This window comes from Pan troglodytes, chromosome 6 (assembly GCF_028858775.2).
Source record: "Pan troglodytes isolate AG18354 chromosome 6, NHGRI_mPanTro3-v2.0_pri, whole genome shotgun sequence".
Classification (NCBI taxonomy): domain Eukaryota; kingdom Metazoa; phylum Chordata; class Mammalia; order Primates; family Hominidae; genus Pan; species Pan troglodytes.
Genome location: NC_072404.2, coordinates 145,234,190 through 145,249,095, shown reverse-complemented (window position 1 = coordinate 145,249,095; position 14,906 = coordinate 145,234,190). Strand labels below are relative to the sequence as shown.

General features: G+C 38.9%; 1 protein-coding gene across 2 annotated transcripts in view; it reads left to right on the top strand.

The window, feature by feature from the left end:
• UBE2H (ubiquitin conjugating enzyme E2 H) overlaps positions 1-14,906 on the top strand; it is a 121,390-nt gene that overhangs the window by 64,690 nt on the left and 41,794 nt on the right. For both annotated transcript variants that reach the window (XM_003318791.7, XM_001144807.8), the window contains exons 2-3: positions 7,289-7,365; positions 8,619-8,693. In XM_003318791.7, the coding sequence (XP_003318839.1) occupies positions 7,289-7,365; positions 8,619-8,693 (152 nt within the window). The remainder of the gene's footprint in view (positions 1-7,288; positions 7,366-8,618; positions 8,694-14,906) is intronic.

The following is a 14,906-nucleotide window of genomic DNA, read 5'->3' as shown; positions in this document are numbered from 1 at the left end:
CTCTTTTGAATAAAAGGCTTCCCCCTCTTCATTTGAAGAACATTAAAAACCCTTAAAAATTTTTTCAGCTTCTTATTTCAATCAGGAGCCTTTCTATTGGACATGACCATTTTTCCTTGTAGTTTAAGAGCTTTGGTTAGCATGTTGCCCAGAGGCTGTTTGTCATGAATATACAGACACATGCTTGTCTTTCTTCCATGTGATTGTATTTTTCATAGACATCCTTATGAAACCACTTGAACTTGTTTCCTTCAGAATGTTAGCAGAGTATGCTTCTCTTTCAATGTAAAGTCTTTGGTTTTTTTGTTTTTGTTTTTGTTTTGTTTTGTTTTTTGAGACGGAGTTTCATTCTTGTTGCCCAGGCTGGAGTGCAATGGTGTGATATCAGCTCACCGTAACTTTGGCTCACCGTAACCTCTGCCTCCTGAGTAGCTGGGATTACAGGCATGTGCCACAACGCCTGGCTAATTTCGTATTTTTAGTAGAGACAGGGTTTCTCCATGCTGGTCAGGCTGGTCTCAAACTCCCGACCTCAGGTGATCCGCCTGCTTTGGCCTCCCAAAGTGCTGGGATTACAGGCGTGAGCCACCTCGCCCAGCCAGTCTTTGCTTTCTTAAATACTGGATCACTTGCTATTTTTTGTCTTCTTCAAACTGTCGCACCTCAGGAAAACTTACATTGTTTCATAAATGTTCAAGAGAGGCCAGGCATGGGCCTCATTAATAGTATCACCTTTAGCTGGGCGTGGTGGCTCACTTCTGTAATCCCAACACTTTGGGAGGCTGAGGCAGGTGGATCACAAGGTCAGGAATTCAAGACCAGCCTGACCAACATGGTGAAACCCCGTCTCTACTAAAAATACAAAAATTAGCCGGGTGTGGTGGTGTGCACCTGTAATCCCAGCTACTCGGGAGACTGAGGCAGGAGAATCGCTTGAACCTGGGAGGCCAAGGTTGTGGTGAGCTGAGATCGTGCGACTGCACTCCAGCCTGGGTGGCAGAACAAGACTCCATCTCAAAAAAAAAAAAAAAAAAAAAGTTCAAGAGAGCTCTAGTAGCTAAATTCTAGTTCTAGTTCTTGTTCTTAGCTCTAGTAGCTAAGCTTTATGCCTCTACAAAGCTAAACTTTTGATGATAACTATGTTATTAGGTTTTAAAGAACTTTTACTGTATTATGGAAAACTTAAATGTAAAACAAAAGTAGTGAGAACAGTGTAACAAATCACCATGTGCCGCTGGGACTCGATCATTAACATAGGATTCAATCATTAACGTTGCCGGCCCTCTACTGTTTCTTCTACACCTCTTCTACCCACACTGGGTTATTTACTAGCAAATCCTAGAAACATTTTTATTAGTAAATATTTCCATTTATGTCTCTAAAAGAGAAGGATTCCTTGTAAACATATCCCCCCAAAGCACTATTTTTGTGATACTTACATATTAATGGATTAACAGACATATCTTTTTTTTTTTTTTTTTTTTTTTTTTACCAAAAAAAACCAAAAAACAAAAAACCAGGTAGTGAAAGTTGCCAAGTTTCTTCAGCTTTCCTAGTGTGACTCATCTCCAGGAGAGTAGGAAACAGGTGGGTCTGAACACAGAAATCCACACGACTTGCTTCTGTCCTCTGCACAGAAGCGCGTTCTTTATGCCAGGACCTCATTCCCTTCCACACAGCTCAGGGAGGGCACTCTTTTATTTTATGAGCTTGTTATCAGTAAATTTAGGACTCAGTGGTCCCTGAATCCTTGGTCCTTGACCTGTTATTGTCAGTCCTTAAGGCCCAGACTTCGCCTTTGGCTTCCTTTCTGGAAAATTTCAGAACTGTATAAAAATCACTTGTAAAACTCTGATAGACACATTTTGCCAAGAATGTCATTTATCTCTTGACAGTTTGGCATTTGCCTTTAAATATTAGATTGTGTAATCATAATGGCATTCCAGGAAAATAATGTGGTAGGTGGCTGGCACTTTAAAAAGTGAAATGGACTTGGGCTCTTGGGAATGTTAATCATTATTCTACACAAAATGGTGATACCCCTTAATAGTGAAATGCTAAGTGGGTATAAAGCAGTATTTGTGAATAAGATCAAAAAAGATGAGTATAAAATGTGATTTATGGGTTTATTTAATGAGTTTTTACCAGAACAGTGTCTGAAGGATATTTTATATTTTTAAGCTGTGAAACACAGAAAGTAATGAGGAATCTTCTGGTGAGTCCCACCAGTCTCCCAGCCTGACCAGCACATCCAGAAATCGATCATTATTTTTGTCATTTTAACCTGCCTTCTTAGTGCCTTCCTTGCCCTTGACTTTGCAGCAGAGAGGAGAAAGAAACTCGTGGTCTCTCCCATAAATACACATGGTAACAGCAGTGAAGTAATTATTATATATTTTGTGGCAAGTCATTCATTCAGTGGTGATGGAATGGCTTATTTTTAATGCAGTGTTTTTCTTTAGACTAAACCTAAATTCTTTTTTCTATCTCATTTAGTGCCTGTCCATTCCAAGGCAGCATAAAGTTAGCATAGCTTCTCATTTTACTGGTTTGGTAAAAGTTTTAAAGGTTTAGTTCAGTTTGCTTTTGGGTTTTCATATGAGGTAGACTATGAGAACTCTTTAATTTATGATGTGATATATAATTAAAGACAATCCCATTGTAGCTGGCATGTGGGCTATTACTGGGGATCATGGGAAAGAGAAGGCTTGGAGGATCTTCTTTATAAAATACACGTAAGTATGGACTGAATTCCAAACAAACCGCAAAATGGAAGGAACCTCGTTTTATCGCATCCAGGTAAAGGATAGAAAAGGTATCTTCAGTTTTCCCAGAAGCAACATCCACGAGGACAACTTGTAATTTTAAATGATTAAAAGTAATTGCAGTAGATCAGTGTCATTCATAGCAAATTAGTTCTGATCGATGGAGAATGCTGCATCTGTGGATTTTTATGTTATAAAATTAATTTAAGACTTCTTTTGTTAAACTCGTTTAATCTTCTGCACTACTCCGTTCTTTCATTATCCTTGTCAGTTTTAAGGGCTGGAATATCTTTGTACAACTAAATTCAGTTGACTTCTTCTGGATACCCAAGTTGAACAGACACATATATTAGTGGAGCTCTGGTTGGAAAGAGGACGCCAGTATACACTATTAGTAGCCTACTGCATATGGTTTGTGTTTTTTGCCTTTTTTTTTTTTTTAAGAGAAGTTCTCTCTCTCTCAGGCTGGAGTGGAGTGGCACAATCATAGCTCACTGCAGCCTCAAACTCCTAGGCTCAAACAATCTTCCTGCCTTAGGCCTTCCAAAGTGCTGGGATTATAGGCATGAGCCAGTGCAGCCAGCCACCTATTGTATAAATGGCTTATAAGTCATTTCACCTGGCTAGGCATGGTGGCTCATGCCTATAATCCCAGCACTCTGGGAAGCCAAGGTGGGAGGATCACTTGAGCCCAAGAGTTCAAGACCAGCATGGGCAAAGAGAGAGACCCTGTCTCTACAAAAACTAAAAAAATTAGCTGGGTGTGGTGGTGCCTGCTGTAGGCCCAGCTAGGGGGAAGTAGAGGTGGGAGGATCACTGGGAGGTAGAGACTGCAGTGAGCCATGATCATGCTACTGCACTGTAGCCTGAATGACAGAGTGAGACCCTATCTCAAAAAAAAAAAAATAGTAATTCGTTGAACCAGTTTCTTATTGATAAATGTTTAGACCGTTTCCATTTTTAAACTTCAAATATTCCAGGAAACATATATGCAGATTTATCAGAAACACTTATTTTTGTAAACTTTTTATTAAAGGATAACATATATACAAAAAGTAGAGAAATTTTTTTTTTTTTTTTTTTGAGGTGGGGTCTTGCTCTGTCGCCCAGGCTGGAATGCAGTGGCACATTCTTGGCTCACTGCAAGCTCCACCTCCCGGGTTCACACCATTCTCCTGCCTCAGCCTCCCAAGTAGCTGGGACTACAGGCACCCGCCACCATGCTCGGCTAATTTTTTGTATTTTTAGTAGAGACAGGGTTTCACCGTGTTAACCAGGATGGTCTCGATCTCCTGACCTCGTGATCCACCTGCATCGGCCCCCCAAAGTGTTGGGATTACAGGTGTGAGCCACCGCGCCTGGCCAAAGTACAGAAATTTTTATTATTTTTTTATTTAGTTTTTTGAGACAGAGTCACACTCTGTCACCCGGGCTGGACTGCAGTGGTGCAATTTTGGCTCACTGCAACCTCTGCCTCCTGGGTTCAAGCGTTTCTCCTGCTTCAGCTTCCCAAGTTGTTGGGATTATAGGCGCATACCACCATGCCTGGCTAATTTTTGTAGAGAAATTATTTTTGTAGTTCATTGATGAAATCTGTAAAACCCATACATTATGTGTATCAATTCATTCTTTTTTCTTTTTTTAAGTTATATTTTTTTGAGACGGAGTCTCACTCTGTTGCCCAGGCTGGAGTACAGTGGTGCAATCTCAGCTCACTGCAACTTCTGCCTTCCGGATTCAAGCGATTCTCCTGCTCCAGCCTCCTGAATAGCTGGGACTACAGGCACCCGCCACCACGCCCAGCTAATTTTTGTGTTTTTAGTAGAGAGAGGGTTTCGCCATGTTGGCCAGGCTGGTCTCAAACTCCTGATCTCAAGTGATCCGCCTGCCCTGGCTCCCCACAGTGCTGGGATTACAGGCGTGAGCCACTGTGCCCAGCCTATTTTTCTTTTTTAATGCTTTGTAATTTTCTTTTGGGTGACTATACTACAGCTTATTCTTTTTGCCATTGATGAACGTTTGGATTGTCTCTAATTTTTGGATGTTACAAATAGTCCTGTGAACATTCTTAAACATGGGTTTCGGTGAATGTAACTATCCATATGTATTGGGCGTATCTCCGGGAGTAGCGCTGACAGGCATAGGGTATGCATATGTGCAGGTTTAGTACTGCCAACAGTTTTTCAAAGTGGGTGAAACCATATCACACTCCCACCAGCAGTGTCTGACTATTTTTAAAAAAATAACTTCATATAAGTGAAATTTGAATAAAAGAGTAAATTCATTTTAAGTTTTGGAATATAGTGCTGGATTTGTCCTCAGAAGTACTAATTCATACTCCACTGAACACTAGATTTTATCCAGCTCTTTCGTTGTTTTCATTATTTATAGTGAAGAAATATCTTTTTAAACTTCTTTAATGAACTGGACTTTTTTATACTTCAGTTTTACCCATTTCTGTTTTCTTGACTTGGATGTTCTGGCTTTTTCTTTGTTGGGGTATTTGTATTTTTTTCTTGCTGCTTTGTAATAACTTATTTTTAAAATCCACATTTTTGTCTTCCTAGTTTATCGTTTGTCTTTTACACTATGGAAGTGTTTTCCATGTCTGTTTTCTTTAAGGGCTGTATTGTTGATATTTAATTTTATTTTAACTGGATTTGCCTTTTTTTACGTGACACAAGGATGCTTTTTTAAAAAAAGTTTTAAAACATTTTAAACATGTTATGCTTTTACTTATTACATTAACGTTAACTTTGGAATATTTTGCAGGATGTCAGAGGGTGACTGGTCAGAGTAGGCATGCATGTGTCATTTGACCAGGCAAGAAATAAAGCCAGTTTTCCTATGTGGACAGTATTGAATCATTTTAGTGTGCATGTTTCTAAGGTAGTAAGTTATCGTTTAGAAAAGAATTAGATCAAATTAGCCTAGACTGAACTATCTTATTTAAATACCTCTTGTGGATACTCAGGGCTCTTGAGCAAGGACTTTACCAAAATTACACCTGACCTCTTGCAGTCAGTTCTGTGTCTCATTGGACACAGGCTTGGAGTGCCAAATATTTAATTTCAAATCTTTAAAAATATTTATTCTCTATGAGATTATTAAAACTTTTTAAATGTTTCTGTTTTGTATCAACAGTATATAATTTGCACTGCTGATGGAGAAATATGAGACCAGTCTATTGTGTTTTCCTTTTTAATGTTACAGTGGGATTTGAGAGCTTCCCAAAGCCTCTGTCACCTAAAATTCCTACTGAGAATCATTTTTGGATTTTACCGCAAAGCAGATACATAGAACAGATTTTAAACGAGTAGTCCTCTCTTCTAATATGAATTAATTTGGTTTCTGGAATTGAATCTTAGCACCTTAAAGGGGCAAGAATCTCAGGGGTAGGTAAGTTTTAGAGGAAGGGAGCACAGCCATGTTACCCCTCTGTGATTAGAGCCCTGGAGCATACCAAACCTTGAGGCAAGTCTGAAGAAGGTGGAGTTTGGGGGGCAGTGAAAACAAATGCTATGGATAAGATCTGAAAAATTTTTTTTTTGTTTTGTTGGTCTTTTGCATTTGGCAGTACTGCTTGTGGCAAGGTTGTATCATTAACTGTGTTGATTATTCCATAAGCCAAGGAGACAATTGTGGGAACTCTCCTTAGTAAATCCCTCGTTTTAGGAGCATAGCATTTCCAGTTTAGGGGAATTTGTATTTTGCTGAACATTTGAATTTGACTAAAGGGAATACTGGGTTTATATGACAGGCTCATTAGGGATAGATTGAGGAGGAGAGGGTAGAAAGGGAGAGAAAAGCTAAAATTAAGCGCCTATTTTTCATGTATATTTTTTATTTTATTTTTGAGACTGAGTCTCACCCTATCACCCAGGCTGGAGTGCAGTGATGTGATCTGCAACCTCCACCTCCCAAGTTCAAGCAATTCTTTTGCCTCAGCCTCCTGAGTAGCTGGGACTACAGGCATGCATCACCATGCCTGGGTAATTTTTGTATTTTTTAGTAGAGATGGGGTTTCACCATATTGGCCACGCTGGTCTCGAACTCCTGACCTCAGGTGATCCACCCGCCTAGGCCTCCCAAAGTGTTGGGATTACAGGCGTGAGCCGCTGCGTCTGGCCAGTTTTTTATGTATATAGACAAAATGCAGTCTTACACATTTTACATGTTTAACCTGTCTAATCCTCACAGAAATCCTATGAAATGCTGTTTTCCCAATTTGCAAAGAGAAAACAAAGACTCAGGGAGTAAATTGACATTATTTTGGCTAGGCTCAAAAACTCAGTAAATGGCATTCCTGGGATTTGAATGGCCGTCTCTGAATCCAAAGCTCATGCATATCTTCTTACAAGAGTATATATTGCCTCCTCCTAAACTACCAGAATTATTATGTATATTTTATCAATGTCATGCCAAATTTTGGTAACACTTTAAGTGGCATATGCCTGGGGTGTTATTGGTAATTCTGCCAGATACTGTAAAGCCTGTGTAATTTCCTTTACCGTCCACCTTAGCATCGAGAGTAAACATGAGGTTACGATCCTGGGAGGACTTAATGAATTTGTAGTGAAGTTTTATGGACCACAAGGAAGTAAGTACATGTGTTGGTATGTGTTCTTCTATTACAGTTTTTTACTCTGTTTCTTAATAGAATATCAAAGACAGATGGTAGCATGCGTAGTTTCTGAAAAGCAAGTTTAGTTGGACTGCAGAACCAGTGAGGAAATCTTTCTCTTATCACAATCACTTTATATACAGTCGTCCCTTGATATCTGCAGGGGATTGGTTCCAGGACCACCTCATACCAAAATCCACAGATGCTCAAGTCCCTTTATAAGATGACATAGAATTTGCATGTAACCTACACACATCCTCCCATGTCCTTTAAATCACATCTAGATTACTTGTAATAGCTAACGCAACGCAAATGTTATGTAAATAGTTGTTATACTGTATTTTATTTATTTATTTATTTATTAAGTGATGGAGTCTCACTCTGTCACCCAGGCTGGAGTGCAGTGGCACGATTGTGGCTTACCGTAACCTCCACTTCCTGGGTTCAAGCAATTCTTCTGCCTCAGCCTTCGAAGTAGCTGGGACTATAGGTGCCTGCCACCACGCCCAGCTCATTTCTGTATTTTAGTAGAGACAGGGTTTCACCATGTTGGCCAGGCTGGTCTCGCACTCCTGACCTCAGGTGATCCACCCGCCTCAGCCTCCCAAAGTGCTGGGATTACAGGCATGAGCCCCACTGCACTTGTCCTTTTTGGTATTTTTTTTGTGTTATTTTAAATTGTATTGTTATTTATTATTGTTTGGATTTTTTTTCTCTAATATTTTTGATCTGTGGTTGGTTGAATCCAGGGGTGTGGAACCTGCAGATATAGAGGGCTGACTGTAGTTTTCTCTTTATCTCTATGTGACAGTACTAGACATGAATTGTAAATTCTGGGTTTTGTTATGGATGGCCACGTGGATGGTTTCCAGGAAATGTTTTTTGTTGTTTTCTTTTTGGCCTTGGAGGGGGGATGAATATGGGGTTTATTGAGATAGGAGGGAAAGTAACATGGCTATTACTTACCAAATAATTGAATAGTGTTTAGTACTTTTGAAGAATCAAGTAAATTGCAGAATGAATCTGCTTATTTTTTAACTCTGGATCTTTCCAAGAAAAGTATCTTAATCTGAACGTGGTACACCTATTGATTGTAGTAGGTCCCTGACTCTTGAAGGAATTAATTTGGAAGGTTTTCAGAAGATTAGGGGATAATGTTTAATTTACACTCAGATTTATTTTCTAATTTGGAGATGTAGTTCTGATGAACATTTTTACTTTTATTTCAGCACCATATGAAGGCGGAGTATGGAAAGTTAGAGTGGACCTACCTGATAAATACCCTTTCAAATCTCCATCTATAGGTATGTTACTACTTGGTTTTTCTCCTTAGAGAGTTTTGAAATCTAAGGGGGAAAAATCTTACATTTCAGGGGAGGTAATTAATGCCAGAAATGGCTGCCTAATTGAATTTTTCCTTTTTTGGCTTTGGTTAATTAATCAGTGACTTTTGGGGGGAACTTCTATAGTGTGTTAGAAGACGTTTAAATATACCCTTTGCATGATTATAATGACCATTACTTTAGATTTTTGTCTTTCAGTGTCAGATTAAACCAGCTTTAAGGCCCCACTGTTCTTTAAGCTGTTAGCAGGAAAATAATAAACATATCTTAAGTCTAATTTTGAATGCCAGATTGCAAGAATGAATGTTATATAGTATGTGTTTTAATCCTATCATTTTCAGAAATTCTCCCTAGATCCTACTTTGCTTTTTTGTTCACTCCAACTCTGGGTACCTTACAATTAAATGACCCTTTGCAGTCTTCCCACCTCCAGTCTTTTTAGCCCCCTAAACAGCAGAAGAAAGAATAGAAACCTCAGTGGGGTTGTACAAAGAGGTACTTTCTCCTCACCTTCATCTCCTTTTACCTTAATGGGTGATGTTATTTACCTGTCACCCCCACTGAGGCACTCAGTGACAGATCTATCTGATTGAAGGTGGACACCTTTAAATATTTGGAGACTGTAGAATGGTAGTAATTTAGTTAATTTAAGCCAGCTTTTTTTTTTTTTGCTTCACTTTATACATGTCTAAAATATTATAAAATATTGAACAATTTTAAGTAAGAACAATAAAATTGTAATATATTGAGCATTCTCTGAGAATCAGACTAAGCCTCATGTTCAGAATTGCCAGAGTTCAAACATTTTGCTACTGCTGTGGGCTTTTTTTTTTTTTTTTTTTTTTTTTTTTGAGACGGAGTCTCGCTCTGTCGCCCAGGCTGGAGTGCAGTGGCACGATCTCGACTCACTGCAAGGTCCGCCTCCTGGGTTCACGCCATTCTTCTGCCTCAGCCTCCCGAGTAGCTGGGACTACAGGTGCCTGCCACCACACCCGGCTAATTTTTTGTATTTTTAGTAGAGACGGGGTTCTACTGTGTTAGCCAGGATGGTCTCGATCTCCTGACCTCGTGATCCGCCAGCCTCGGCCTCCCAAAGTGCTGGAATTACAGGCGTGAGCCATTGCGCCTGGCTGCTGTGGGCTGTCTTAAGAAGTAATGCCCGATATCCTGGAGTCTAGACCACTCCCCACTACACCCCCACTCCTAACCAGTTGAATCAGAAATTTCTTTCTTGCTATAGGGGCCTCTAAGTTTCAGCGTTGTGAATGGTAAAGTGGGACTGGAGCTATGAGGTGTTGAGCCTTTGAGACAGCCCCCGAGCACATCTGACTTAGCACCTGTATAGGTGTAGAAACGTATACGCCTGTACACCTTCTCCTTTTGAGAGGGCTTTTCTGTTGTGTTGTGGTTCCCTGTCCCCAGTTTATTCATCTTCTAACTTTAGGGTGTTTCTGTCTACTCAGCCATTTAAAACTCTTACGTTGGTTAGTGATAGGACTTTAAAGCCTTTATAGAAGTCCATGCAAGTTCATTCAGATACATTTCATAAATACCTGTTTACCTGAGGGCTAAAAACTGGCATGCTAAGTCTAGTTTTGTTAACCCCACATTCCTAGTCAGAAAGGAAACAATAGAGCTTGTTGAAACTAAGAGTGAACTTATAGAAATGCAATTTCATATCCTATAGAAATGTTATTTCTCAGACCTTAATGTATTTTTCTAGATAATATGATTATCTCATCATAACTTCCTAGGTAATAATGTCTAAACTTTAGGCATTGCTTGTTTATTAACTAATGACACAAAAAGCCTCCACGCTTTCTTAAATTAATGATGCAATATGAAATTTGGTTGGGACAAATGACTAAGCTAATTTAACTTCTTCATAATTGTTTCTTTTGCCTTTCTGTGTGCTTTCAGGACTTGATAATGCCTACAAATGTGTATCATCTTCTGTTTGGAAAGTAGATTTAGCTGAAATATTTGTACAAGCTGTTCTTGTTTCCTCTAGAGGAAGGTTGCATAAGAGAGTTTCAATCAGTTGTGCGGGGTGACCCATTTTCAGGTCGTCAACAGTGTAATTACTGTTGAGATGTGCTTTAAGCATTCAGAAAGGTTGTGGCTCACTTAGAAAAGGCAAGGATTCCTTTTTGAGTTGTGTAGATAGTTGTAAAATTATACAGAAGGAGGTAAGATCAACCCAATCTCAACATTCTTTTTAAATCTTGCCCCTGTTGTATCTGGGTAGGTGTAGTGTTCTTCCTGAGCCAAATTTTGAGCTTTTAAACAATCAGCTGTGCAAATTTAGATCAAACATCTTTAATGCTTGGCTCTTGGAATTTTGCAGTGTCTATGTACTTTGTTCTATTTTGTGTGTTTGTGTATGGATGTGTATTTTAATTGTATAAATGACCCATATCCATTAGAGCAATGTAAGAAAATCTGTAAGCCAAAGTAAAGAAAAATCAAAATGTCTCATAATCTTATCCCTTAAAGGGTGTCATTATTTACATTCTGGAATATGCTCTTTAAGACATTTCTCTCTGAATATTTAAATATATATATTCAGTATAATGTGATATGCTCATCTTTGGGACACTCTCCAAATATAGTTTTAGAGGGCTGTCAGTAGTTACATGATTGCATGAGATGTCCCTTTAAAACAATTTGCATCTATAAATGAGTGGGTATTCTAAATAGTGGCATAGCTACTTTTTGGAAAGAAAAGGAATATAGGTAGACACCTTGGGAGGTTATGAACTTACTCTTATGATGCCATTATTGTTTCAAACACTGAGCTCTTTTTTTTGGAATTTTACTTCTGTTTCAGTATCGTAAATGATGGCAAATCTTGATGCTTTGAAGCTGGATGTGAATTTTTGAAATAGCTAACAGTCATTTAAGCCCAAAGAATAAGATGAATGGAGAAACGAGTAATATCAATTGGGGTATAAAACCGGCCCTCTAGGCACTTTGAAAAGAGTAAAAGATATAAAACTCCTTTAATCAACTATAACATCGCTGAATATTTGCATAATTTTCCAGAGAGACTGCTTTGAGATGAATCATATTTGAATCTTTTTCTGATTTACTTGAAAATTCAGACTTTCATATTTTTCATTCAGAAACATTAGTTACTAGAGTGCTTAGCAATACTGCTGGGTGTTACTGTGTAGGAGTTAGGAGAGTGTGATTGGTCAGTGGACTGGTTATCAGGGTAGAGAAGTTCTGGCCCTGGTTCTCCTTGACCATGAGAGAGATATGCAGCTGACCCATTGTTTTCTCTGCTAGAAAATGAGATACTAGAATTAAACAGATTCTGCATGTTTGATATGACCAGTGTATTAAAACTCGGGGTACCTGGCATCCTGCTGGACATGACGAAGGCTACAGAAGATCTTTACTGGTTAGGAGAGAAGAAGAATGTAAATAAAATACTACGTGTACTTAATGGCATGGTTCCATTGTTTTTTAGGAGAGGTGTGAGTCAGCACCTCAATTTAGAAGAGAGAGCGTAAGGAAGACATAAGTTTCTACAAGAAAGATTGTCTTCACAAAAGCTTCAGAGTTGTTGAGGTGTGCATGAGGACTTTAGAGATACTCATTCAGAACCCCAAGTAATCCCCAGTTCATGAAGATTTTGTTTTATGCAAAGAAATTGCTGCAGAGACTGCCATAGCTCACACTTCTCGAGGTTCACAGTTTTTAGCCTTTGATACTTGTGCTCAGCTGTTAAGTGAAAGCTTTCACCAAAACAGACTTGCAGTTACAGTGTGGGTGAAATAAAGATGAATGATCTCATAGAAGAGGGTAATACAGAGTAATTTTTAATGAAAAAAAATAAGCAGAGGATACAAAATGGTTTTATGTCTAATCCAAAAGAATGCAGATTAAAACGAAAGTACAGTATATGATTTGTCAAACTGGCAGATAAAACAGTGTTGGAAAAGGTATTATGATATAGCCAGTCTACCACTATGTATTGCTTGGTAAATATTTTATATCCTTCAAATAATTTTATTTAAAAAGTTAAAAATTAAAGAAATATTTAGAAATGTGCACTGTCAAAAGAATACATAAATTTTAGTGTTATAATACTTAAAAGTCAGAAGCAACCTAAATGACCCAGTCGGTGATAAAGTAGCTAAGTGATAGTGCATCTTAGTGGATATAATGTTTTACCCATTAATCATGTTTTAACACCTCTTTGAAGGGACACACAGGAAAATGTTTTTTATATAGTACAACTCTAATTTTTTCCTATACATTTCACATTTGAATGCCAAACTATTGATGTTATCCATAGCTGTTCAGTTAAAGGAGACTAAAAACATACTTTTCTGTAATTTCCAAATAGTCTACAATGTTTGCTTTTATTATAAAAGTAAATATTTTTAAACATATTGCAAATGTATGTCTTTTGACTGTCCTGTCTGTATCATTGTCTGAGTCTACACTTTGCTGTCTTTTGCTCTAGAAAGCCATCAGGCTTGGCCAGAATCCCCTGTGGTAGCTTGCTCAGGACCTGCCTAACCCACGTGTTTCCCAGCAGCCTCCCTTCTTTTTTCCTTTAAATTTTAATTATGTGTGTGTATAAGTGCACACACTGTTTTCCTTCTTTTGTTTTCTGCTTAGAGTTTAGAGTTTAGTCCATCTCAGATACTGTCTTTACGCACAACTTTCTTCACTTCTTTCTTCCCCCTTTTTCTCTTCTCTTGGGTGGTTACCTCAAGCACTTCTCACCTTTTTCTTTTCTGCCTGACTCTTCCACTTCCCCCTTCTGTTGTTGCATTTTTCTCTTCATATGAACTGAAAAATGCCCCTCTTTAGAGCTAATAATCATAATGGGGATACTTTTGATAAGCCTAAGCCAAGGAAAAAAAATATAAAAGTCTTCTAATAAAAGATACAGGGCCGGGCGTGGTGGCTCACGCCTGTAATCCCAACACTTTGGGAGGCCGAGGCAGGTGGATCATGACCTCAGGAGATTGAGACCATCCTGGCTAACACAGTGAAACCCCGTCTCTACTAAAAATACAAAAAATTAGCCGGGCGTGGTGGCGGGCACCTGTAGTCCCAGCTACTCAGGAGGCTGAGGCAGGAGAATGGCGTGAACCTAGGAGGCGTAGCCTGCAGGGAGCCAAGATCGCGCCACTGCACTCCAGCCTGGGCAACAGAGCGAGACTCTGTCTCAAAAAAAAAAAAATTATATATATATAAAAAAAATTAAATTCAGGGCTTATAGCCACTAAAGATCTTGCAACATCCAGAAGTTCTCTTCTGGATCTATTATATTCTCCTTCATATCATATCTACTTTACTTAAACACTAGCATTCCAGATAAAATTAAGACGTCATTTTATCTTACATTTAAATGATTATTGGCTACTATTAACAGAATTGTATCCTAATTTCAGATAGAACTATAGAATATTTTAGAATCTTTTGTAAATAACTTTAAGAGCAGCCTAGGAACCCTGTCATCATTTATACTTCTTAAAAATTAGAAAACTGTGTTATAAGGTACAGGTAACAAGTTTAGAAACCAATTTGTGAAATGCTACCGATCTATATCTACGTATTTTCAGTGAGGAGGACCCTCTACTAGGAGCAGGCTGTATGCATTGCCTCTGGGTTGCAATTTGATGATACCAAAGCTGGGAAGGTAAGAGAAATGGTTGAGAACAGGATTCTGGAGGGACTGCTGAATGGTTTGCTGAATGTTGGTAGAATGATCAGGTATTAAACCAGCAAGCTCATGCTGCCATAGAACTTGATGTGAGGCCGAGCGCAGTGGCTCATCCTGTAATCCCAGCATTTTGGGGAGGCCGAAGCGGGCACATCACTGGAGACAAGGGGTTTGAGACCAGCCTGAGCAATATGGAGAAACCCCATCTCTAAAAAAAAAAATACAAAAATTAGCTGGGCATGGTGGTGTATACCTTTAGTTCCAGCTACTCGGGAGGCTGAGGTGGGAGAATCACTTGAGCCCAGGAGGCAGAGGTTGCAGTGTGCTGAGATAGCGTCACTGCACTCCAGCCTGGGTGACAGAGTGAAACCGGTCTCAAGAAATTAAAAAAAAAAAGAATTTGATGTTAGTGGCATGAAGCAAGAACTTGCCAAACCCATTTGAGTAAATGGAGACAAAATGAAAAAGTCATGGGCAATACAATA